We start from the raw sequence: 24,174 nt of genomic DNA on the forward strand, positions 1-24,174 counted from the left end.
AGACCCCAAATTGCTTGCTGCTGGTTATATGAAGCAGGTCATTACAAAGGGCAAATGATAAAATTTCCTGTTAACCTCATTTGGAATTATCAGGAAACTTAATATTACATTTTCGAAAATTCAAACATCTGATATACCTCTACAGCATACAATTTATCATTAGACTGTGAGCCTAGGATTCCATTTTTCTAATTTGATTCTAAAATATGGTGATTAAGAGTGCAAGTCATTGAATTAAGTTGTATTGAGCCAGAATATCCCAGTGTCTCAACTCCCCTCTGGTTAAGAGCTGGGGCTCAGAGGAAGTTATTTAACTCTTTCAGACCACAAAGCTACTTCTGTTTAAAGCAGGAGGTGGAACTCTGTACGCAAAGGGCCAGAAAGTAAGTATTTTCGATTTGCAGACTCGACCGTTGCAGCACAAAAGCAGCCACAGGCAACATGTAAATAAATGCGTGGCCGTGTTCCGCCGAAACTTTCTTTACAGACGCTGAAATTTGAATTTCACATAATTTTGAAGCGTCACAAAATACTGTTCGTAATTTTTTTCAGCCATTTCAAATAAAAACCATTCCTAACTCCCAGGCCATGCAAAAACAGGCAATGAACTGGATTTGTCCCCGGGGCTATAATTTGCTGAGTCTGATGTAAAACCCCAGATCAGCAACTTCCCTAAGAAATGGGAAGAGTGTTCAGTTTCCCAAGACACTAACTTGCAAGCAGCAAGCTCTGAGAGATTCCGGTGCTTTATTGTTCAGGTATCAGCTGCTTGTTTACACGAGTGAATGCATGAGTTTGGAAAAAAAGAGACACGACTTGTGTTAGTTCCAGTCTCAAACAAAGGTTTCTCCTCTGTCTCTTCCCTTCTCCCTTTCTCAACCTCTTGCCTTCACTTTCTCTATTTCTTTCTTCCGTTTTGTCCAGGGACCACAGTTTCTTCTCACGGTGTTCTGAGAATTTAAGAGAAGTATCTGGAAATCCATTAACAACATTTATTCCTGACCTAGAATCTCCCACCACCTTGTCTCCTAGGATGAGTCACCGTGCCTCCAATCCATCCCAATTTTGAGGTAACTTCAAGTCACACACGGGCTGTTTTAATTTGTATTCACAAATCTTTTTGGAAATGACGAAAACATCAATGAAAACTTTCCCCAGTCCTCCTTAAAAAAAAAAAAAAAAAGGAATTTAAACTCTTCAGAAAATGGATCCCAGTCTACAACACACTATCATTTAAAATGCTACCAGCAAGGCCACCGATAACACTAGCAGTGATACTCAAGAGGTCATGGTACAAAGCCCTGTCCAAACTGTAAAGTACTCTGCAAGTGTTAGCTCTAATCAGCGGAATTGTTATGCCAACTTGTCAAAGTAAGTTTTTGGCAAAGAGCCAGTGTTATTACCTCCTGGGCTGCTGGAGTTGTTCCCAAGGGGCAGATGAAGGCCTGCTCTCATCTAGTAAAGCAAACCCCAGGTTACAGACCGGACCATGGCTCGGTTTCCGCTGACGACTAGCCGAGGACAACGGGTAAGTCGCCTAACTTCCGAGTCCTCATTTTATAAAATGGGAGGGTTTGCTAAGATCCTTAAAGACCCTTCCACGTTCTGACTCCTAAGTGTCTTGAGTCGGAGATGATGACAAAAGAGAAAAGTGAAGCTTGGTACCTCTTGAGGCCCGGGTTAAAAACGACCGGAGGAACACCTCAAGCTGTTCCCGCCTCGTTGTCTCCAGGCATTATGAAGACAGAATTAAGCAGCAGTTGAAATTTTCCTGCACAGCGTCACCCGCCGTCATTGTCGGCTTGCTGCCAGTCTTTCCAAAGCGAAATCCGGATCTTAACTTACACTTCACAATAACTTATCACATGTCTGTTAGGTTAAGCACAGTGCAGTCCCAGACAAGAAAATGTCAATAAGCCCTAAGGTTGTTTTTACGGAAATACGTATCTCTACGGGCCAGTGGTATTGGATTGCCTTTGGCCTAGAATAAAACCCTCCAGGACAAAAACAACTTCCCACAAATCATTCGAACGGCAACAGTCTCTGAGGATTGTCTCTTTAACTGTTCTTCATCTTGAACTCCAGGCATTTTCTCCTCCGTTCTGTTAAAAGTCATCTTCTTCCCCTTCACTGAACGAATGTTAATAAGTTGCGTGTTGTTTTTTGTGTTTTTTTAAACAGTTCCACTCTCCCCGGGTGTCTTGCCTCCGTCTGACAAGGTACAACATGAGTGATCCACATGTGAGGGGGAAAAGGGGCATTGCGGCCGGCGGGCATGGCCCTCTGACTCGTGCGCGGCTCAAAAGCACTGGCCAATACCCATGGGAGGTAACAAACAGGAAAAGCATCTGTTTTCAGGTTTGTTACATGGGCTGGGGGGGAGGCAGGGGAAGCTGGTTGTTTATAGAACAATTTATGGTTACAATTTCAAGGGCTGATTACTTGATTTCTTAATCCAGCTCCTAATCACAGATCAAACACGGGTTCCAATAATGAAGTAATTTTAAGCATGATTACAAACAGTCTCCTACCGAGGGCTTTCGCCTTGGAACAAGGAGCTCCCATCCCATGCTCAGTGTTATGTTCCCTTTCCTGCTAATAGCTGTCTCGGTGTGGTCAGTGGGGCCATGGGAGTATGCAATGGCTATCGTGGCGTCGGTCCGTTCCCTCCCACCTTCCACATCTGTGCCGGTATTATCTTCGGACACAACAGCCATTTCACCCCTCCCTGCTTGCGCACCTTAGATGGCTTCGGGCCGCCTACCAAATCAGATCTGCAGCTCAGCATGGTGTCCGAGACCCTTCATGATGAAAGCCAGCCTCACGCATTCGCTCAACGTCATGGCACTGCCCTTCCCAGATCCTCCGTGCTTGTCCTTGCTTCCGGGCCCTTAAAAAGCTGGGCCTTTCCTCTGTTTGGGCTGTGTTTCTCGCACCTTCTCCTCCCAGCAAACTCCTGCTTCTCTTTGAAAACCTACACTTGTTACCTTTTCTGTTGTGTCGTCTTCTCCACAGCCCCAGGCAAAACCGATCTTTTCCTCTTGGCTCCACTTTGTTCAGCTCTGATTTTATCACATTGAATCATAAGATTTGTCCACATGTTTAGCTTTATTTCCACTTTTGCGGACCGTGGGCTTTGTGTGGGTATGCGGAGCATGTTTCGTCTCTGCATTTCCCCCGTCTCTTTTACATCCAGGCCAAGCAGCCCTCAGCAAATGTTTGCTGAATGAATCCGGATGGTATATAACTGTTTAGTATGCGTTTGATATACGGCAGAGGGAGTCACAGAAAAATCCTCTTTTGCAGAAGCATGAAACGACCTTCAAAGGGTGGCAGAGGAACTACCTCCCTTTGGCCACACTTGTGACACTGTCTTTCCTCCCCTTACAGGCACGAAGACTTCTCAGCCACTGACCTAGAGGGCTCTGTTAGCCCACGCTGCAGGAGAGACCATACATAATTCTCAGACAGCAAAGGAGAGCCAGCTCTAGGAACAAAGGGTTTCGGGGAAGGCCAACCTTCTTTAAGTGGTGTTTAGGGAAGGATCTCAGAGGTCAGAGCCTGAAAGAGGGAGGACTGTGTTAGAAGAAAAGCCATTCCCATTGCTGTTTTGAACATTAGCACCACTGCTAAATAAAGGAGGGGAGATAAAGGAAATGAAGGTTGGACCCAATTTATATTTTTGGGAGAATCCACATTAAATAATTTTTTGAACCACCAGCCGAGCGTTAGTTAACTCTGTAAACACTCCTGTCGTCATTGAGATTTTGTTCAACCCCAAGAATTGCTTATGAATTGAAATAACCCTTCCAGTGCCTCTAAAAGGGGAATTTTCAAAAGGAAGTGAGCGAGTAAATAGTTAAAAAAACAAAACAAAACAAAAACCCAACCCTGAGGCAGCTGTCCCAACGTTTTCAGCAATGTAATGTAATGTGTTTTCATATAACCAACCATTTAAAAATAAGACTTGTGCCCTCACTCCACACATGCTCACTGGAAACCAACTGGGTGCCAGGCACTGTGCCTGATGCTGGTGACACAAAGGTGAATGAGACGGCAGCACGGAACTCAGGAAGCACACAGGCTAATAAGGGACGCAGATGGTTAGAGAACAACCTGTCTCCTCTTCCAGGACCGGATACAGCCGTCCTCTTAAAGATCAGCAGCGGTTGCCTGCTGGCCAAGTCCAGTGACCTCTTTTTAAGAATCGCACTTCTTGGCAATCTTAGTGCCGTGACATTTGAGGAAAGACCTGATTTAATTTAAGGAGCAAGCCCTGCCAACATCTAGGGGAAGAGCTTTCCAGGCCAAGAGAGGAGCGAAGGCCCTGAGGTGGCAGCTGGTCTGGTATACATAAAGGAAAGCGAGGAGATCAGTGTGATTGGAGAGGAAGGGGCGCCAAGCAGAGGAATAAAATACGAGGTCTGACCAGGAACAGGGGCCAGAGTGTGCAAGGCCTTGCAGGCCTTGGGGGAGGCGTCCATCTTGGATCCTTCGTGAGATGGGCATCACACCAGAGTTTGGAACAGAGGAGTGACACGATCTGAATTAGCATTTTAAAAGGATCATCAGCTTGCTTATTGGGAGGAGAGCAGCCTGTAGTGAACCAGGCGGTGGAAGCGGGGGAACCAGCCAGGAGCCTTTTTCAGCAGCCCAGGTGGTCAGATCCCAGCTGTGTCAGGAAGGCGGCGTAGACAGAATTTGCTAACGGATTAGGTGTGGCCTGGGAGAGAAAAGGAAACGTGAAAGATCCTCTGAGCATTTTGACCAGAGCAACTGGAAGCCCAGAGGTGGCATTTACCGAGATGGGAAAGACCGAGAGAGGGACGAGTCCTTGGGAAAAGTCAGGAGTTTGTTTTGCAGCAGGTGAACTACCAGATACCGATTAAGCTTCCCAGTGGGGGTGTGGTGTGGGATGTTGGTCATGCGAATCTGGAGCCCAGGGAAGAGCTGAGGGCTGGAGATGTACATGGGAGCCGAGGCTGTCCCCTTTTAGCATCCCCGTCAAGCAGGCTCCACATGACTCAGACGACGCCATCGCCCAGATGGTGTAAGAGCAAACTGGTCCGCAGCTGGCCTGGCCTCTTCACCGTCTTCCTCACACACCATGCTCACCCCGGCCTTTCCTCTCAGGACTCACTTGGCCCGCAAAAGTGGCGGCTCTAGTCATGGCAAAAGCTGGTTAGCAAAACACTATACTGATGGGTCCGATATAGATTGTTAGCCTGATAAGCTTGCACCGAGGAAGTATATTTTTGATGGAGTTGCTTTTCTTCTAACATATGCTAGGATCAGAATGTGAAAATGGGGAAAAGTACAAAATGGTGTCCTAGATGCCACAGAAACTTCTTAGCATCAACATCAAATTCACCCGGAGGGGGACCTTCTATCTGGCCATGTACCCTCAAGCTGAATTCTTGGGCTATTATTGTAGGGGCAGACGGTCAATTGTAAGCAAAGCAAGAGAATCACAGTGTTTTGTTTCTTGCAGAAACTCATGAAAGGCAGGAGGGGGAGGCGGGGAGACCAGATACTAAAACCCGCCTGAAGCCTCACCGCTTAGCTGCAATCAGTCTGTCTGCTGGGTACATTGTTAGCTCCTCACTAAAGTCATTCGCTGGCTGGAAGCCTGACAAGTACTAATTATTCTCATCAGTTCCCTGACCCTGCAAGTAAAATTCACAAAAGTTTAAAAGTGGTACAATTTGGAAGCCTGGGGAACACAGTGTGCTCAAAATCATCCATAGAGCTTTAGAAGCACAGACAGGTATCCAGACAGAACGCTGGGCCAGCAAATGCATGGCAGCCTATTTGAGTTTCTTCACCCTCGAGCCACTTTCCACCCCTCCCTCTGATGGAAGGTTCCAAGCCGAGGTAATGGTCCCGTGTACAAAGCCTGACATCTGACTTCTCCTTCCATTTGGTCATCGGAGGTCATTTACGGATCCTCAAAAGCTACTTGTGGGAGCCTAGGAAAGAAAAAGATGGCCAATCCAGGCAGAAAATGACTCAGTGGTGGCCCCCAGAAAGCTGGGCCAGCGCCACGTTAAGGAAAGCTGCCAATTCCTCAGCTCACCATGGCAATATCAAAAGGGATGACATGATTTTGTGGCTCCGGCTGGTGTTCTTTGTGACTCACGGTCCACTGGCCCACCATAAGTTTCGGTCTTCTCCTAGTTTTCAGCTAGCCAGTGCATGTATGCAGCCAGTCGGTCTGTTTGCACGCCTGCCTATGTATATTTCCTGCCTACCCACCTGCCTGCCCTTTAGCACCCGAGGGTAGAACTAGAGAGTTGGTAAGTTCTACAGAGTCATCCTTGGCAAGATGGAGGAACGAAGGCCCAGGGAGAAGTGACTTAACTGAGGCCTCCCATTGAATTTCACAGCAGGTGAAATGTGACCCTAGGTTGGCTGCTTTTCAGTTCTCGGTCTCTGTCCGTCTCTGGCTCAGCCTCTTGCTGCTTCATTGGTCTTTCTTTCTTTAGCTCTACATTTCTGCTCCTCTCTCAGGCTCTGTCTCTTGCACCTACACACAAGTTGTGGGAAATCTTAGTTTGGCACGTGTCCTACTTTTTCACCATTTTCTCACAACTGATCACATCCTCATAACATAAAGACTTCGCTCCTGTTGTTACTTTACCGCATTGTCTCTGCTCCAAGCTTCAGTCATGTTTTGTAATATCTCCTTTTGCTAAAAAGGTCGAACCAAGCACCTTTATTATTCCACAGATGTTGCTTTCACCTGTGGGGTTATTACAACTAGGAAATATCTCAAGGCTAGTTTATTAAATTAATTTTCATGATACCTCTTCTACCCCCAAGTTGACCCTGACCTTAGAGTAGTTGAAATACTGCACATATTTTCCCATGGCAAATTGAGAATCCACTTTTAATTTGATCCATACTTTCCAATGTAACTTGCTGATGGTCAGAGAGAAAGAAGGAAAGAAAGAAAGAAAGAAAGAAAGAAAGAAAGAAAGGGAGAATATTGCTTGCTTTCTCACCCCCAATTTAGAAAATAACCCTATAATCTATTGCATATTATATACAAAAGAGTTTTCAACTTGAAAAGTCACAAAAAGAGAGTGAACACTCTCCAGAGGTTTTACAAATCCTGCAGAATGTGACATGCCACTTTTTGTTTCCTTTGAATTTCTATGAGAAGGGAAATGAGCATATCAGGTGTGATGGATATTCTTTCCAGTTTGTTGTCTGTTTCAGATCATAAGCTCCCAGAAGACAGGGCTAGCTTAAGCCTCTGCTCAGGGCCTATTTACTGCCTTAAGTAAACAGAACTACAGGCAATGAATCTGTGGTTTTGGCTGCAGTTGCTGCTAGATATGGAGCTGGTGTTGCAAAAAGAAAAAAAAGGAAAAGAAAGAAAATCGAGGCTGGCTCCTCACAACAAGTCAGCTGAGAGTTATTCTGACCCAGTGTGGTTCCACATTCCGAGAGAAACTCTAGAATATTCCTCCTAAAACCCACTTGTTTGGAAGCTAGATGGCACCACTCTATCTGCCTTTACAAATTGGCAAACAGATTTAATATGTATGCATGTGGACGATGCCAAGGCTGCAACGAGATCTACTTGAGGCAAAGAAAATGAGGATACCTGCTCCATCACTTGCTATAGCAACTCGTAGAATAGCTCCCTCAGCAGCTCCTGACCCAACAACCTCCATCTAGTGCAGACTCTTTGAGGAACCAACTGTGTACTTTTACATTAGCATGTACCATATTCCATCACGTTTCCTTGTCTCCCCAGTTCAACTGTGAGTACCGCAAAAGCAGGATCTCTCTCTGATTCACCTCTGTATCCCCAGTGCCCGGCACGATGTCTGGCAGGGAAGTTGCTCGAGTAAATACCCAATGAGCAGATCAGTCCTTCTCAAAGCAGGGGACTAAAATCACCGCAAAGATGCAATTAAAGGGCAATCATTGGCTTCTTCCCATTTTACAAAACCGTCTTTACTAGCTCTCCTTTACCGGGGACATAATCGACATTTCTGGAACATGCTGGGATCACTAAAGGGAAGCGGTAGAAAGCACGGAGCACGGGGAGAAGCACACAAAGGGTTTTCAGTTTCCCTATCATGGCTTCCCTTGTCCATTCACCTCCATCTTAACAGTGCTGCTTAGAAACGTTTTCTCTTTTCCTACACTCAAACTGTTGTATCTCATCAAAATGCTGTATCAGCATTCTATAGGTTTCTTTGATTCAAAATAGCATACATGAAATTTCACACTTTTTGGACTAATAAAACAAAGGGACCAAATTATAAGCTGTCATCATCAAATCCCACCTGTTATAGCTGTATTACGTAGCTTGGGATATCTCTAAATATTTATGTCCCACCCCCGATCCTGTGATAATCTTACCAACATAATAGTTAAAGTACATTTGCCAGTGATGACAAGGATTGCCCAGATTTAAAGAGAGTCAGGGAAATAGAGACAGTGCCACTGGTGGCTACAGATGCCTAAATGTACACCGAAGGACACATCCACTATTTTGATCTTTTCACCGCATTTAAAAACACAGATGTGCTGGGGCGCCTGGGTGGCTCAGACGGTTAAGCGTCCGACTTCGGCTCAGGTCATGATCTCACGGTTTATGGGTTTGAGCCCTGCGTCGGGCTCTGCGCTAACAGCGCAGAGCCTGGACCGTGCTTCGGATTCTGTGTCTCCCTCTTTCTCTGCTCCTCCCCCACTCATGCTCTGTTTCTCGCTCTCTCAAAAATAAGTAAACATTAACAAAAAACTAAAAAAACCCACAAAAGTGCTCATCACCACTCAGCATAGAATATACTTCATTGGCACTCGAAAATATTGTACTACATATGTGTACCCTCATTTGGGGCCCAAAGCTTTATCAATCCCATATCCTTTTTGATGTGTCAAAAAATCATATACATCCACAAAGGATAAAATTTGTCCCCACCGAGTTTATTCCAAAGGCTACACATTCTTCATCTAGCAGTCTGCTAATTTCTTTCATAACATCTATCACATATGGGCATGCTTTTTTGTTTTGGATGGTCTAGACCCACCACTAGACCGTAAGTGCTCTGAATCCTTAGCACCAAGGATAGTGCTGGGTCATCGTAGATGCTCAATAATACATCTGTAGTGATTGCATTAGTTAATTAATAGTAAATCTTCAACCACAGCACAAGATAATCACTCAAGTTGGAGTTTCCCTCCTGGGATCCCTGAATCTACTGAAGGCCATCTCACCTGTTTTCTTCAGTCTCAATATGATTCAGTGCCAACCAACCCATGATTGCAGGCTATGAAAAATTGTGAACGAGAGTACCTATCGTCAAGATCTGAAATACCTCTTCCATGAGAAGGGGGACTCTGAGATCTTGTGGAAGGGGACACCAGAGATCCTGTGCTTTTAGAGTGCTGTGGGACAGAGGGTTGAAATAGAGGACCCCCCCCCCCCCCCCAGCTAGTCTGCTTTCACTTTGCACTCAGATTAGAAATGCAGTGCTCAGGTGCTCACATTAAACTATAGTTCATGTGTATAGAATTTCAAACCAGGCTCAGGAGTATTATTTTATTTATAAATATTTTACTAGCATTGTGAAAGAGACACTGAAGGCGCTCATATAAAAAGGAACCAATGAAGCTTGGGGAACTTTCCTGGTGGATGGCTTAACATTAGATTTTATGATCACGGACTGTGAAATCGCATGGTGCTTCGACTGTAACACTGTATCATTTTCAGAGGCTCTTCATCAAACAGCTCCCATCCTCCAATCCTCTTTAATTTTCTCATAAAAGATACCAGCATTCACAATTATCAGTAATTAATTTTTTGAGGCTCTCTTAGTTGATTTCACCCTTATGAATTTCAGAAAATCCTCTGTGTTTCCTATGCAACCAGAAAGTAACTCTCATTAATTAGTCAAGAAAGGCTGTTTGTGCAGACGAGGATCATAGTGACCCCTCTCCTCTGCATGGGTTCAGAAAGTAGGCTATCATCCGAAAGGTGTCTGTGAGTCAGAAAATGGCTCCTGCCTAGAGCATCGCATAATGTTCATTTCTTCCCTGTAGCTTTGATGCTTTTGCATGCAAACAAGCTACAACGGGCTTAAGAGACTCTTTATTTTGCCTCATGCATCATCTCTGACATTGTCAAATCAGTTCATCTGAAAAAAATGGGGGGAAGGCTACGCACCGGCTCTTCATAAAGTCTTCTGTGCATTTACATTTTAATATAGAAACAATCAGTAAAGGCCATTTAAAGGCCCATTTATGTCAGTTTGGGAGGACGCTGACATTCCACGACTGTACATGAGCAGCCTTCTTTTAGAGCTCCTGACAAATGAACAAGAGCTCCCAGAGAGGAGAAGGTAAACTGTGCCCTGTGGCGAGCAGAAATCAAGTCGGAAATTGTAGAAGCCGTGAGAAGAAAGACCAATGTGTTGCCAAATGCCGTTCACACACGGTTTCTAGCATACCCACGGCCAAACGTATGAAAGTTTGAAAAGTTTTCAAACCACATAAGGCCTTGATGAAGCCCCTTATAATTTCAGTGTCTGGCTGATGAGGCAATTCTGAGCGTCTGGAAAATCAATGGAGCAAATTGGACGGTAAGCCAATGCAAGCGAAGGGACAGGAAGCCCCATGGTGCCACGGTGACAGTCATTTTTTTTCCTAGTGCAATTTTAGGATTTCAAAGAAGGGCCATTTGCCAAGTAGGAAATATTTCAACTCTGGAAGGGGAACAGAAATAATCTGGTAATTTCTAACTTGTGAAATAGTGTTCTCCATTTTACGTGCTCGTAAGATCTCCTGTGATATATAGCTGTACCACAAATGCCCCGGAAAAGACAGTGAGACCAGACTAATGGAAGATATTGCAGATGAAAAAAAAAATCTAGAATAGTGAAATAGAAAGATAAGGCAGAGGCAACAAATATACCTGGAAAAGGATGCAAAGAACTGAGAACCTAAAATAAAAGATTTACATCTTCTGACGGAGAATGAGCTTCAGCAGCGATCAAGAAGGAGCGTTAAAGTGATGACACATACATTGCACTGTGGATCCCCAGCCTACAGCCACAACCTCCCTTTCTTCATTTACTTCAAGCGAAGCTTCAGTTTTAGGCTCCATTTGTAATCCAGCCACTCTCTCCTCTATGTGACCTTATACTATCAGCTGACCCCAAACCTTCCGAAGCAAAATGTGCTTTACCTATCGCTAAGGGGTTTTGCTCACCTTCATTGATAAAATTCCTCGGGAATAATGGATTACAAGTGCTGTGAACAGAACGAGTACCAAGGATTAAACAGCAGAAGCCAGCCAGCAAGCAACAGACAGCAGTTGGCAAAGGCAATTACCAATCATCTTCTGGCTGGAAATTACACGGGTGCTTCCTGGAGTTTCCCAACCCTCTTGGATCGTCTTCTCCTTCACACTCCCTTGCTACAAAATCATGGCCAGATTTTCTCTGGAGTTTAAAAAAATTTTTTAGTGTTTTTATTTATTTTTGAGAGAGAGAGAGTGAGTGGGAGAGGGGCAGAGAGAGAGAGAGGGAGACACAGAATATGAAGCAGGCTCCAGGCTCTGAGCTGTCAGCACACAGCCCGATGTGGGGCTCAAACTCATGAGCCGTGAGATCATGACCTGAGCCAAAGTTGGACGCTCAACTGACTGAGCTACCCAGGCGCCCCTCTCCGGATTTTTAAAAGATGGTATTCATAAAATGGAGTTGTGTTTAGAACACGGCCAAGCGTCTGAATACTAAGTGAAAGAGAGTGACAACATAGAAGGGAGTTCCAAGGACACTTCGGATGTTGGTGACTTTCTATCTGTTCCACCTTCTCCAAACCCACCCTTCCTGCTTCCCCATCTTCTCCCACAAAGTGTGGGGTAGCCAATGGAGGAAAGGTGTGGGGAAGTTAGGGAAGGCAAGGCTTCTTCTAATTCATACCTCAGTCTCTAACTGCTTCAGCAAGGTGCTGAGGGAGATGGCCCAATGATGGCTGGAACCACCCTGAGTGGCCTTCTCAGAGCAAAGGCGATCTTCTCGGCACCTAACTCACTTGTGGATAACACCTGTGTCGTGTCATTTTGAAGCCAACTTGGAATGCCTTCCTTCGTGTTAGTGATATTTGGTTCTTTTTGAAGATTTCCTATGGGTAAGCTGAAAAGACTGAACTTTCAGATGGTCACATATAAGAAGCTTCCAGTTGCATCCCTGGTGTTGAACTGCTGCCCTAGCTGGCAGAGGTTAAAACAAGAAGCAACGTTTTAACTTCTTGTGACATTTACAAGAATTGTAAAGCTGGCTTTTGCCGGAAAACTTATGCTTAATCTCAGCAATTCTGATTATACTAGAAAATGTTCCTATGTATCCACTTTACAAAACGAAACAGAATGTTGGAAAGAAATCTTGGCCTATGTCTCTGAAAACAACTAATGGTACCACTTTAGAGCTAGAAAGAACCATAGGGATCATCTACCTTGAACGCCGGTTTTACAGATGAAAAAAACAGACTCAGAGAGAAAACGTGATCTATTTAAGGTCATACAGCTCATCTGTAGTGGTGAAGACTGGCACTCGGGTGTTCCATCAGTCTCGGCTCTTCCCTCTACAGGAGTGGACGAAGGCAAATGCCACCACAACTACTAACTTTCGAAGCTTATGTTTCTCTTTCAACAGGTAGTTTGCCTTGAGTGAACAAGTACAATATCCCTGAGGGATCAGTAAGCCCAATGACATCGTGTGACAGAGGAGACGGTGAACCTGCCAAATTCTAATGCTGACAAGGACAAGAAAAGTATGGAACAGAAGTTTAATAAGAGGGTATATTGGGTTTTATTATAGGACTAGATAAGGGAAGGTGGTCCCAATGACAGAGCAGCCAGAAGCAGCAAAATTAGAACTGGTACCAAATCTACTACAAAATGGAGGAAACCAAAGCCCCCGGACAAAGTGTTAGTGAAGTCTGTACAAAACCGTCACACAAGCAAAGAGCAAACTTCACCCTGTTCACTCCCCACCCATCCTTCAGCCATTGGTATATTTTCTTCATGGTGCTTACCCTTCTCTGAGGTGAGCTTGCTCATTTACATGTATACTTGTTTATTTTCAGTTTCCCTCCAATGTAGGTGCACACACCCCTTAAGAAATACGAGAACAGGGACACTGTCCATCTTACTGTCCCCAGTGCCTGGAACAGTGCCTGAAACATGTAAGTGCTCAGTAGATGCATACAGAATGAGTAAATCTGATCAAGGTAAAAGAAGTCAGACTATGGTTGATGCAAACCATGAGAACAAAGACATCTAAGACTATGAATTCAAGTATGGTTTTCTTATTCCTACTTTCAACCACAAGAGAAGTATATCGATGCTTCTAACTAATTTAGGGCAAAAAACAAACCCCGGTCAATACGTGCAGTGTTATTATGAGAGCTTTTGTGCCATGAGAGTCCCGAAGGAGATGCTGGCATAATGAAAGGCAGCGGTGCCATCTACATCCCCATAGCAGGAGCTCTGGGGCATCAAAGTAGGTTTTCAGGATTACAAATGCCATGAGGGATCTTTGGGAACCACGAGTGATCATAAAGGGGACTTTGAAATTGACCACTGGGACCAAGAACACTTGGATTCAGACTTGCAAATAAAGGGCCATGCTAAATTTCCAAAGAGGAGGCTGGCGTACCCCCACGAAGGCAGAGAGCTCACCCGATGCCAGAGACCATGACAATTTGGAGGACAAGATGGCCTCTGAAGACTCCATAGGGCAGTCACTCAACTGGAGGGATGGTACTTAATTCTGGGAATGGGGTCACCCTTCTTCAAAAGGACTACTGCTCCCTGTGTTAAAGCTACAGGCTGGGTCAGTAGCTGCTGTAAGAATAGCTCATTTACAAAGATGTCTCCTACAAAGAATCACAAACAATACTATACGCATTAACCAGGACTTGTCTATCCCTCTGCTCTAATTAAGTTTTAGAGTTAGATATAATCATTCTTACTCTGGCCCGAAACTCTGAAAGCTAACTGGAAATGTAAAATCCCAAAGTAATTCAATATTTGCTAAATTTAAAGGAAGTAATCAATTTCTAATTCGAATTTATACACATTCCTTTCCTGCTTTAACGCTGTCCTATTTCCCTTAAGTTCCTCTTTGGTCATTAAGATTATCTACAAGGTTATACTCATTGCACAGTTTGTCACATGCTGCAGGTATTTCTAGACCAAATGAGACTCTCAACGTACTCGAATATAACTAAAGAAAAATGTATGAGGCACTTAAGGGCAGGTCCTTTATATCTTCTATATTCACAGCCCCATTGGTCCACAGAGAGTATGGGGTATTCATCTACTAGGTATTCAGCAAATGTTTACAGAATGAATCAAAGAAAAAAAATTGATCTACCCTCTGACAGAATTATTTTCAAACATTCAAAAATCTCAGGCACGTCTGACCCAGCATGTGTGTATGTATCTATGCATGCATGTGCTCACAAGACTCCCCATATTCTCGTCCTTCAGGTTGAATATATCATCCTTCCTCTTGGCATGCATGTTTGTGTAACAAAACACTGAAGCAAGATTGACCATAAAGATTGTCCCTAGAAAGATACTTTTAATTAACATTTGCCTCAAACATGCCCACCTTCCAGCACCTCAAAATTGAACTCAGTTTTCACTAGGGAAGCTGTCCCCTTCTCCCTAGAAAACACATACCTTTTAAAGTCTGAACTGCCTATTTACATCTTCAAGTTCATAATAACATAAATTCACAGTTTACTTGTCATGCTTTCCCTGGAAAATTCATTTTGAACCACTTTCCTAACCTAGACCACTTTTACTTCTGCTTAGGCTAATGTCCAACACTTCTTCCTTGTTTTAACTCTTAATACTTCTTGAAGCTAGATCCCCACCCCACCCCACCCCCCCCCCGTCTGTATTCTTGAGGCAGGATGACAAAAGCCAGACTACACTTCAGCCTCCTAGGATATCCTGCCCTGGAGATGCTCAGCAGGCAATTGGAAATTGGAGTTAGCCTGGAGCTCCGGAATGAGTTAAGGATTGGAGAGGTCAATTTGGGAATCATTAGTGTAGAGGTGAAAGGTGAAGCTATGTGAGGAGATGAAGTTACCCAGAATGAGAACACAGAAAGAGAAGAGAAGCAGATCAATGACAGGCTTGGGAATTGTTCCATTTAAAGGGCCGAGGGGGAGGGAGAGGCTGTGTGTGTATGTGCATGTGTGCGTGTGTGCGCGCGCGCGTGCGTTTAAAGGAGATCGCAACAGAGGAAACTTATAAAGTGTTGAGAAGAAGACAGGAGGTGAACCAAGATAAATTAGGAATGCTTTCAAGCAAAAGATGATGTGCAAAAGCACCAGAACCTCCAAGACTTCAGGAAGACTGAGGCCAGAGAAGAGGCCATTGGAGTTTGAGTCACCGTGGTCACAAGTAACCTTTAGGAGAGCAGTCTTCCAACGTCATTCTTGTGGACTCTGTGTGCCCACAGGCGGACGTGTATAGGTGTATATGCACGTACCCCCAACTACCCTAAGATTAACTATTAGTACCGAATAAGACTGTCCTGGGTGTGCCAGATAACAGCAGTAAGAGCCGCTACCACTCGCTGGTGGTTTATAAAGTGACAGGAACAAGGCTAAACACTTGATATGCCTGGTCTCAATTTAATTTTTGCAACAGCTCTATAAAGTGGCTACATTTTTCATGTGAGGCAACTGAAAGCCTCCAGAGGTTAAATAAATCACTCAGGGTCACACTGCAAGAAAATGGCAGCACCAGAGTCAGACCCGAGGACAGACGGACTCTCAGAGCACTGAAGTAACACTTCCACTGTGCTGATGTGAGCTGGGTAATCTGCGCACTAGGGTGAAAGAGCTGATATTGACTGACCGTTTCCTACTGCCAAGTGCTTTGCACAGGACATCTCCTTTACCACATACACCATCAACATCATGGCTATGTTTCGGGCAACCTTATGAAGGCATATTTTTAAAAATATCTGACTCTGCTTCCTAGAAAATAAGTTGAGGCTATATGATTCTAAAACATCTCGTTATAATTCAAATGTATTTGCTGTAATAGCTCCCAATGGTTTGAAATTTTTAAAAAAAGTGTGGCATCATTGATTTGGTGGTGGTTGCTGACATTCAAATTATTGACAATCAAACTCATTTGAAAAGTGAGGGAATTTGACGGGGTGATCTAAAGGCCTCCTCCAGCCTTGACTTCCTGTGATTCTCCTATGCATGTCTAATGCCAATCATTTTAAAGATATGGAATCATGAGTGGAATGTAAATGCAGCAGCAGAACTGGCTGGTGTGCCAGCACCCTTTTATTCCTTAAATTCATAGAGGCCTATTGTTAGCAATATTATAACAAATAGTCTTTGGTTGTCCGAGCCACTGATTGCTAACTTAAACAGAAACTTGGAAACTCCATCACCAAATGATGCACTGAAAATCCAGCCAAGTCATTTGCTTAAGCCACTGCAGACCTTATAACATGGCTGGCTATAGGAAAGAGAGAGAGAGAGAGAGTGACACTCTGGCAATTAATGTTTTTGCTGTCTATAGAAAAACAAATGAGGTTCTGGTCTGAAACAATTAGTATCAGTGTTAATTGTGCCTGTGCATAACAATAATACAAGGCATTTGGGCTGGCTTCCACTGATTGTGCCCTTCTTTCTCTGGATTACAGAATCCATTCAGACAACTAAATAATAGCGAGCATTTATGCAAATTGTTAATTATGAGGCAGAGCTCATCATAATCTTGTATATTTCTAAAACTGCGTGTGTGGGAGGGGGATTACCAAATGAATTGTTGCTTTATTATTTTACCAGTGGTTGAAAAATATGTTAGCCTTGCAAATAGTTTTCATACGTCATTCAGCCCAGAAGCACCAGAAATGTCCCCAGCGACATTTACCAAAGCTGCTTCTCCTCCATCGCCCCATCTGTACCTCTCTCCCTTTCTCACAAACTCAGAGCAGGTATAAATTGCTCTGATAATAACTGATCAGCACCATAATAAAAACAGAGCATTCACTTTGTTACCTAGCAAAACCGGTATAGATACATGGTTCACTCATGTAGTAAATTTTAAAGCAAAACTAAAACAACATTCTCAACATTTCCCCCATAAGAGCAATGGCTGGGATACTAGTCTGTATGTTACTGACCGTTATTTTAATGGTCCTCCACTCTTTCATTTTACAGATGGGGAAATCAAGGCTCACAGCAGAGATGGGACTTGAGCAAAGTCACCCCACCAGTAGTGGCAGAATCTAATGCCCTTGCCACCATGATACATCCAGGCTATAATCTTTAACGCCCTCCCATACTAATGTTATGTGATGAGGGGTCTATGTGTGTCTATACAATTTATCCCAACCAATTATAAGCTGCCTATGGAATTATAGACCGAATTGAATTTACTATTCTCGTCTGTCAAGCAAATCCACTGAGGCCCTCACGGGAATATGGAAGTCCAGCTCCCGAAAGCGAGCGGGGCACTTAAGAAATGGCCCATCTATTCTGTTTGAATGAGAATCTACCCCAGTGGAGGAATCTCAAGGCTACCTTTGCTCCTTAACCTGTTTGGTCAGAGGGCATAGGATGGAATTCAGGTGGATAGGAAGAGAAAGCAAAAACACTGGTAAATATTTCTGGTGCCAATAAGCCTACGATAGTCCAAACACAGGCAACCAGAGCACACATTTACAAGATAGCTTATGATTCCCACCAGCCTCTTCAGCACTCGTGGCGATATGATGGTACTGCATAGGTGCTGTCCTAGAGCATTCTCGATAACCCACCCTCCCCCCCAGTTAGGAACTTTCCACGTTTGATTAGATTCGCTCTGCTGCAGAGTCCCTGTCATAAAGGCCCCTCGCCTGTGGGATTATTCTACCTTGCAAGTCCATACATTTACACACTTTAAACACCCTGATATTTTCAAATAATTGATTTCCCTTCAATGAAATGCTGACCCAGCTGTTCCCTAAACCACCACCAGCCCAGCGACGGGCAGGCGTGCCTGAAGCACCGTGAAAACCACTCTGTGGATGGTGGGGCGTTCTTAACAAAACACTCTACTGTGTCGTCCTATTTCAGCAAAAAGAGAAAGGAGCTAATGACCAACTGTCCAACTGTCTAGGGTGCTGGCCCTGAACATTCATCCCACTTCTGCGCTAGGTCAGCTTTCAGACCCGAGACTACATGCCTGGGTAGTTTCAGCTGTTTTAAACAACAACAGAAAAAGAGCCCTGGAAAGCATTTGTCCAAAAGCCAAAACCTAACTATTCATCGTATTGAAATCAAAGGAAGAAGTGACTGCAGAGTCTGTTCGTTCTAGCTTACTTGGGGTCAGTTGAACTAGAAATACATCGTCACTTACCTTGCTGCATCTAGAATCTGAAAAATCCTCCACCTGTTAAAGGAACAGTAAAACCAGGTGCTAGCAAGAGCGTGGTAAGAGAGGAGTTAAAACAACAAAAGTGTCCCAGTTTGCTTTGATAGTGTATTTTTCCAGCTTCCCAAACCGCAAGGAAACCGCTCATGGATGGCTCCTCCACTTTGCTCCCCGTTCGTTCCTCTCAAGGAGTGGGGGATTATAAATCAGGGGGCTCACAGGGGCAGGGCAGCATGAGAGCCTGACCTCTGGAGGGCTATGGGCTGAGAATGATAGATCTGCCACTGGGTCATGTTCATTCCACGCCCCCTCACAAAAATGATGGCAATCTAAGCAAAACACAAAAAGTCAATAAACCAAAAACCAAACCAAAGCAAATGTTATGGCATCACTAAAATGGAAACACCTGACTGAAGAGACCCATGAGGAACTTACAGGGATTCTTTTCATATTATCAGGACTATATGCAACACAAATAACAAAAGGAAAAGAAAAGAACAATTAGCCTTTGCCGATGCTCTTCCAACAGATGAAAATGCAAAGCACACACCAAGTGATACCTAAATCATCACTCTAGACCCTTCCACCCAAACGCAAGACATCCCCCAAAGTAAGCAATGTTTCTCCATGCAAAACAAACAAACAAAATGCTTAGCTGTTTTCTTAATATATGTCTTAAGAGTCACAAAACACTAATTCCACTACATGAATTTCTGATGTTAGCAGGGAATTGCGCACAGGTGATTTGCTAATCTGAGGGTTCAAGGGGAACTCGATTAGCTTTTCACTGTGTCCAAAAACAAGTTATACAGGACTAGGAGCAGAGCCTTTGCATCATCATTTGGGAAGCAATCTAAGACTCTTCTCGTGGGTTCCCGGTGTGGCTAAGCCCCCCTTCCCCGGTTCTGTGAGTTGTTAAGACCGCTGGAGAAGCTAACATTATGGGAAACAAAAGTGATGTACTTGGTGAGCTTGACAAAAGCTCTGTTAAACAAGACACCCCCGTTAGCTGACTTACCGTCCAAGGCCCGATGTGCTCCTCTTCCATTCCAGTCGCAAGAAGGAGGCAATCTAGAGTGTTCTGACCTACCCCATGACTTAGCTTCCCTACACAGTTAAGGGAGGCTAAGACCTCTTCCACTGAACTCAGCCTCATGAACAAAAAACAACACGACTTTGGGTGAAAAATTAAAAGAAAAGCAATCAACAATAAGGAAACATAAAGCTGTATGTTGATTCTTAGTACTAGAAAATTCTAAAGTCAAATAGGTAGCACATTCCCAAACCATCATTTTCTGTTCTGCGGCACTAATAGAAATCCTCAAATACTAGAAGTATGTACAGAATTGATTTATCTGGGGACTGGACCAAATTTACCATCAATCAGGGGGACTATTATCTCTTGAGATTAAAAAAACATTTCTACATAAATTTCCCCACTGCCTATGAAAGTTTGCCTGGTGACTGCACTGAGAAGACTTTTGGGAGTTCATTGCCTTACCTGGGAATCCAGATTGCCAGAGATGGAATATTCAATGGTAATCCAGGAAGATGTTACAGGTGCATCAATCAAAAGGGAGGGCAGTCATCAGAAGTGAATCAAAGGTCATGGAAGGAATATGTAAAAAAAGAAAAAAGGGAAAACATACTGATTAGAAAAAGTGAATTAACTTTACGAACCCATTTTACATTCACACACACACACACACACACACACACACACACACACACTTTGGGAAGGTTCTCAAATGGAATCTTTTAAAAGGAGTCTTTAATAAAAAGAAAAGGTAATGGTACAACGTGACAGAGGTGCTAAATATCACTATAGTGGCAATCATATTACAATACATATAAATGTATTAAATTAACACATTGTACACATCGAATTTATACAATGCTGTATGTCAAATACATTTAATAAAAAATCACCCCACCAAACGTTTAATATTTACTATGTGATAGGCATTATTGCTAGGTATTGAGGACACAGCAGTGAATAGAACAGACACAAATCCCTGCCTTCATGTAATTTACAACCTCGTGGAAGATTTTTTTAAGCCAAGTTCTTGGAGAAGGCTTCCACAGAAATATACTGTGTGTTATTAGTCCTAGAAAAGAAATTTTCCTCATTTTATTTATGTCTTGACTTATGTATTGAGAACATATCCAATGGCATTGGATTCAACAACTGTACTAGAAAGAACTGCCTTTTTGATTGGAGAAGACGTTGTTTGCATTCACGAATTCTCCTTGTGCGAAGCGCCATCAAAAGGCTGTGAGACAGACTTCATTTCAGCTGGGCCATTTGCTGTCCACAGAACCCCACGTGCATGCGCTTTGCAATGCTGTGAAAACAAGAAGTGCCTCAATGGCAGCTTTGTAATACTGCAGTGTCATAGAGCTCTTGTCACTGGATGCTCTAGTGTTCTGTAACAGCCAGCACTGGTGACACTCTGAGATCACACTCCTCATCCCTCAGCAAGTCCCGTCCTGGGAAAGCAGCAACAGTTGGCGGATAAAAGGAACTGTGGTCTTTATGCCCGAGACCCAGACACTGGATGGAGAAGCATCTAGAGTAACCATCCTCTGGGCTGGGGTTTGAGAAGATGTGACTAAATCTTCCTCAAGTGACAGCTACTGAGTAAATGTCAAATTAGCAGGGAAAGAAGAGGTGAAAATGAAGGTAATACACAGATATCACTGGAAAGATGGGGCAGACTTGGGGGCCCCAAAACTCCAGACGGTGATTCATGCTAAGCAGAAACCTCCCATGATAACACCTACTCCCCGGGATTTATATTCTCAGGGCAGTTGCTTCGGGCCTCAGAAACACACACACATACAAAAAGCTGCTATGGAGTCCCTTTGATATTAGGGATCCAAATTAAGACCTAGAAAAGCTGCAATGATGTAAATATGGGACAGCCCTTGCCTGAAAGTCAGGATCCCTGGTTTCTAAATCCTGGTTTTACCAATGACTCATTTGATCTTGGGCAAATACTCCTATAATTCTCTAGTAGTTTGGCCTTTTGCGTTGGGGCCAAGTTAGTTAAGAGTACAGCAATCTCTAGTCACTTTCTCAGTACAACACGCCATTAGGAGTTCAGAGAGCCCAGAGCCCAACATTCTGAGCTTATGTGTCAATGAGAATATAGCCCAAACAATAATAGCCAAGCTCAAATGCAGCTGATCCTCTTTCTTTCCGGGGAAACTGCTTTGTTTATTTGAAATACACAACGGCTGGTTCTTTAGGATGGAAAAGTTAGGCAAGGAAACTTAAATGGAAATCTAACCGATGTACAATCGATGCCCCCCATCCCGCCCCCCCCCCCCCCCACCATTTCTCTTTCTCCTCATGCAGCTTCTTCATCGGCCGGGAGCCTGGGCTGTTGGTGATTAGTGTCAATCAGCAGAAAGATCCACACGCTCCCAGATAAAGGCTGCAAAGATGCTCAGATTTCTCAAAGGATGGTTTTAAAAAACCCATACCAACATTGCTCCAGTCTGATTTCAGATCTGCGGGAGATAATACGCCCTGTGGGAACCAATTACCTATCATTACTCCAGAGCTGCCAAGCAAATGGCCCATTCGGCCTCTCTGGTTTCTAACACCGGATTGGTTTCCTCACCCTCTTGCCAACTTCCACGCCCCGAGTTGGAGTTGTGGTGCCCTTGACTTCCCACCTTGTTCCCACTTAGGATGCCCCTCCAACTTCATCCTGGTCTGATCTGGCATACCATCGCTCAATTACCCACCACCTCCTTTTGTGCCGCAGGCCACTTCGTCATGTAGTCTTTGAAGGCCAAATTCAGTATCTCCTAGTGAAAAAAGCTTATTCTGAATGCTAAATCGGGTCCCCTAAATGCACAGGGGTCCCATGCCCAGAGAGTCCCAGGCGAAGAATTCCTGCTCAAACTGGTGGGGGGAAATGGAGAAGCCAGAGGAAAGGCCTGAATGCTTCTTAAGGCCCTAGGCAAAAGCTCCCTGTCTTCTTTATTGGTCTTAAAATGCTTGGCGTCAGCCTTCTGCTCATGCACAAGCCTGAGAGGTAGTGTGGGGCCATGGAATAAACCCAGGCGTCTAGTTCTGGTTCTAGTCTGGGCTCTTTCATTTACTACCTGCATGACTCTGCCAAGGTGCCTTAAGCTCTCAGCCTTGACTCCTTCATCTACAAAATGGGGACAAGTATAGTGCCCACGCCAGTAATGACATTCAGCATACTGAACACACAACATGGCTTGGGCACTGACCAATCAGAGAAGAAAGCACCTAAAAGCAACTTGTGTAGAAAGGCCAATGTGTGTGTCACAGGGCTACTCTGAGGACTAGAGGAGACCATACATACGGACACACTACAGCAGAACACCAGGTCCAGAGACAGGACTCACTCACTCTTTATGCACAATTATTTGTATCCAGGGAAGAGACGAGTAAATAAATTGTCCAGAAGTATAGTGAGTCTATGGCAGGCCGCGGTCAGGGATTGCAGTCCCCTGTCACTAAGCCATCTTGTTACCTCGGCAACAGAAAAGGCGCTTCAAAGCCAGTGCTCAAAGACACCTCATTTATTGACACGGGGGAGGAGTGTTCCCCAACACCCATGTTCCACTGCTTGGCTACTCTGCATTCTTCCTTGTTCCATGCCCAGCCTGCCAGAAGCTGTACGTATTCCACGAGAGGGAGCTCCTCATGGTCTGCCAGAGGGTACTGGCATCCAGAACACCCTTTCCAACTTTTATTGTTAGGGGTATTCGTTCTACCCTTGAAAGCCAGCCTTTGGCACAACCAGGAGGTTTCCTGAGTTTGTCTTGACTGCTCCTTCCACAGCGTCCCCTTCCCCCAAGATACTAAACCTGGCTTCCAGACCCATCTTCCTGGCCTATTTTCTCTGCCAGTTGACAAGGGATTCAATCCTACCCTTGCCTTTGGGCAACAGTATTAAGAATACTGAGTCTTCTAGACCCACAGAAATGGCCTTCTGATGGTTCAGTCTCCAGTCTTATGACATTTAGAGAGGACACATTTTTGATAAGGATTTGTCCCTTCCGTTTATACCACCGAAATACAATATATATATAATATATGACACAGAGCTATTCTAGCTATGTCAAAAACTCTTTGGTTAATAGCTGCTGCTTTCTTATTCCCTGGAGTCGGTGTGTGTAGGGAAAGATGCACACAGCACAAGGTTAGAAAGATGCCTGGACTAAAAGTCAAAAGACTGAGGTCCCCATGACAACTCTGCCGTGTGACCCTGGGCAAGCCCATCCTCCCGTGGGGAAGATGGCTCTCAGTTTCCCTCTCTACACAGTGAAGGTGTTGGATTGGGTGTGTTCCAAAAGGCTCCTGTTCATTACAACATTTTAAGACTTTATAAGGAATTTGACTCAGTTGGGAACATTTCTCTGAAGTAGAGCCTGGGTTCTTACAAACGGAGGCCTAGGGAGAAATACTCTTGAGCTGCTCTGAGAAATTCTGGGACCAAAGGCAGAGTGGACGAGTTTGTCTTCAGTGGCCCTTCCTCCCATTAGATTGCCAGACCTACCCCTGGCTTCTCAGGAAACTGCATGAGGCAGGCCAGAGAGATTCTGGTCAGTGCCCCGTGTGGAAGACATGAGTCACCTAATTAGGGTGTAATAAGCCAATTTGGGGGGACGGCTAGAGACGGCTTAAATGTGGTAACTCTCTGAAGTTATATTTGGACTGGGCACTAAACCTAAAAAAAAAAAAAAAGTAACTAACATGC

The 24,174-nt window shown here is 44.3% G+C and overlaps 1 protein-coding gene across 3 annotated transcripts in view; it reads right to left on the reverse strand.

Annotated features, from left to right (window-relative positions):
- HS6ST2 (heparan sulfate 6-O-sulfotransferase 2) overlaps positions 1-24,174 on the reverse strand; it is a 288,833-nt gene that overhangs the window by 61,029 nt on the left and 203,630 nt on the right. For 2 of the 3 annotated variants that reach the window (XM_027054225.2, XM_027054223.2), the window contains exon 3: positions 18,413-18,445. The exons of the other annotated variant lie outside the window; for it this stretch is intronic. In XM_027054225.2, coding sequence (XP_026910026.1) covers positions 18,413-18,445 — 33 coding nt within the window. The remainder of the gene's footprint in view (positions 1-18,412; positions 18,446-24,174) is intronic. 3 annotated transcript variants of the gene reach the window in all.

Source organism: Acinonyx jubatus, chromosome X (genome assembly GCF_027475565.1).
Source record: "Acinonyx jubatus isolate Ajub_Pintada_27869175 chromosome X, VMU_Ajub_asm_v1.0, whole genome shotgun sequence".
Taxonomy (NCBI): Eukaryota; Metazoa; Chordata; class Mammalia; order Carnivora; family Felidae; genus Acinonyx; species Acinonyx jubatus.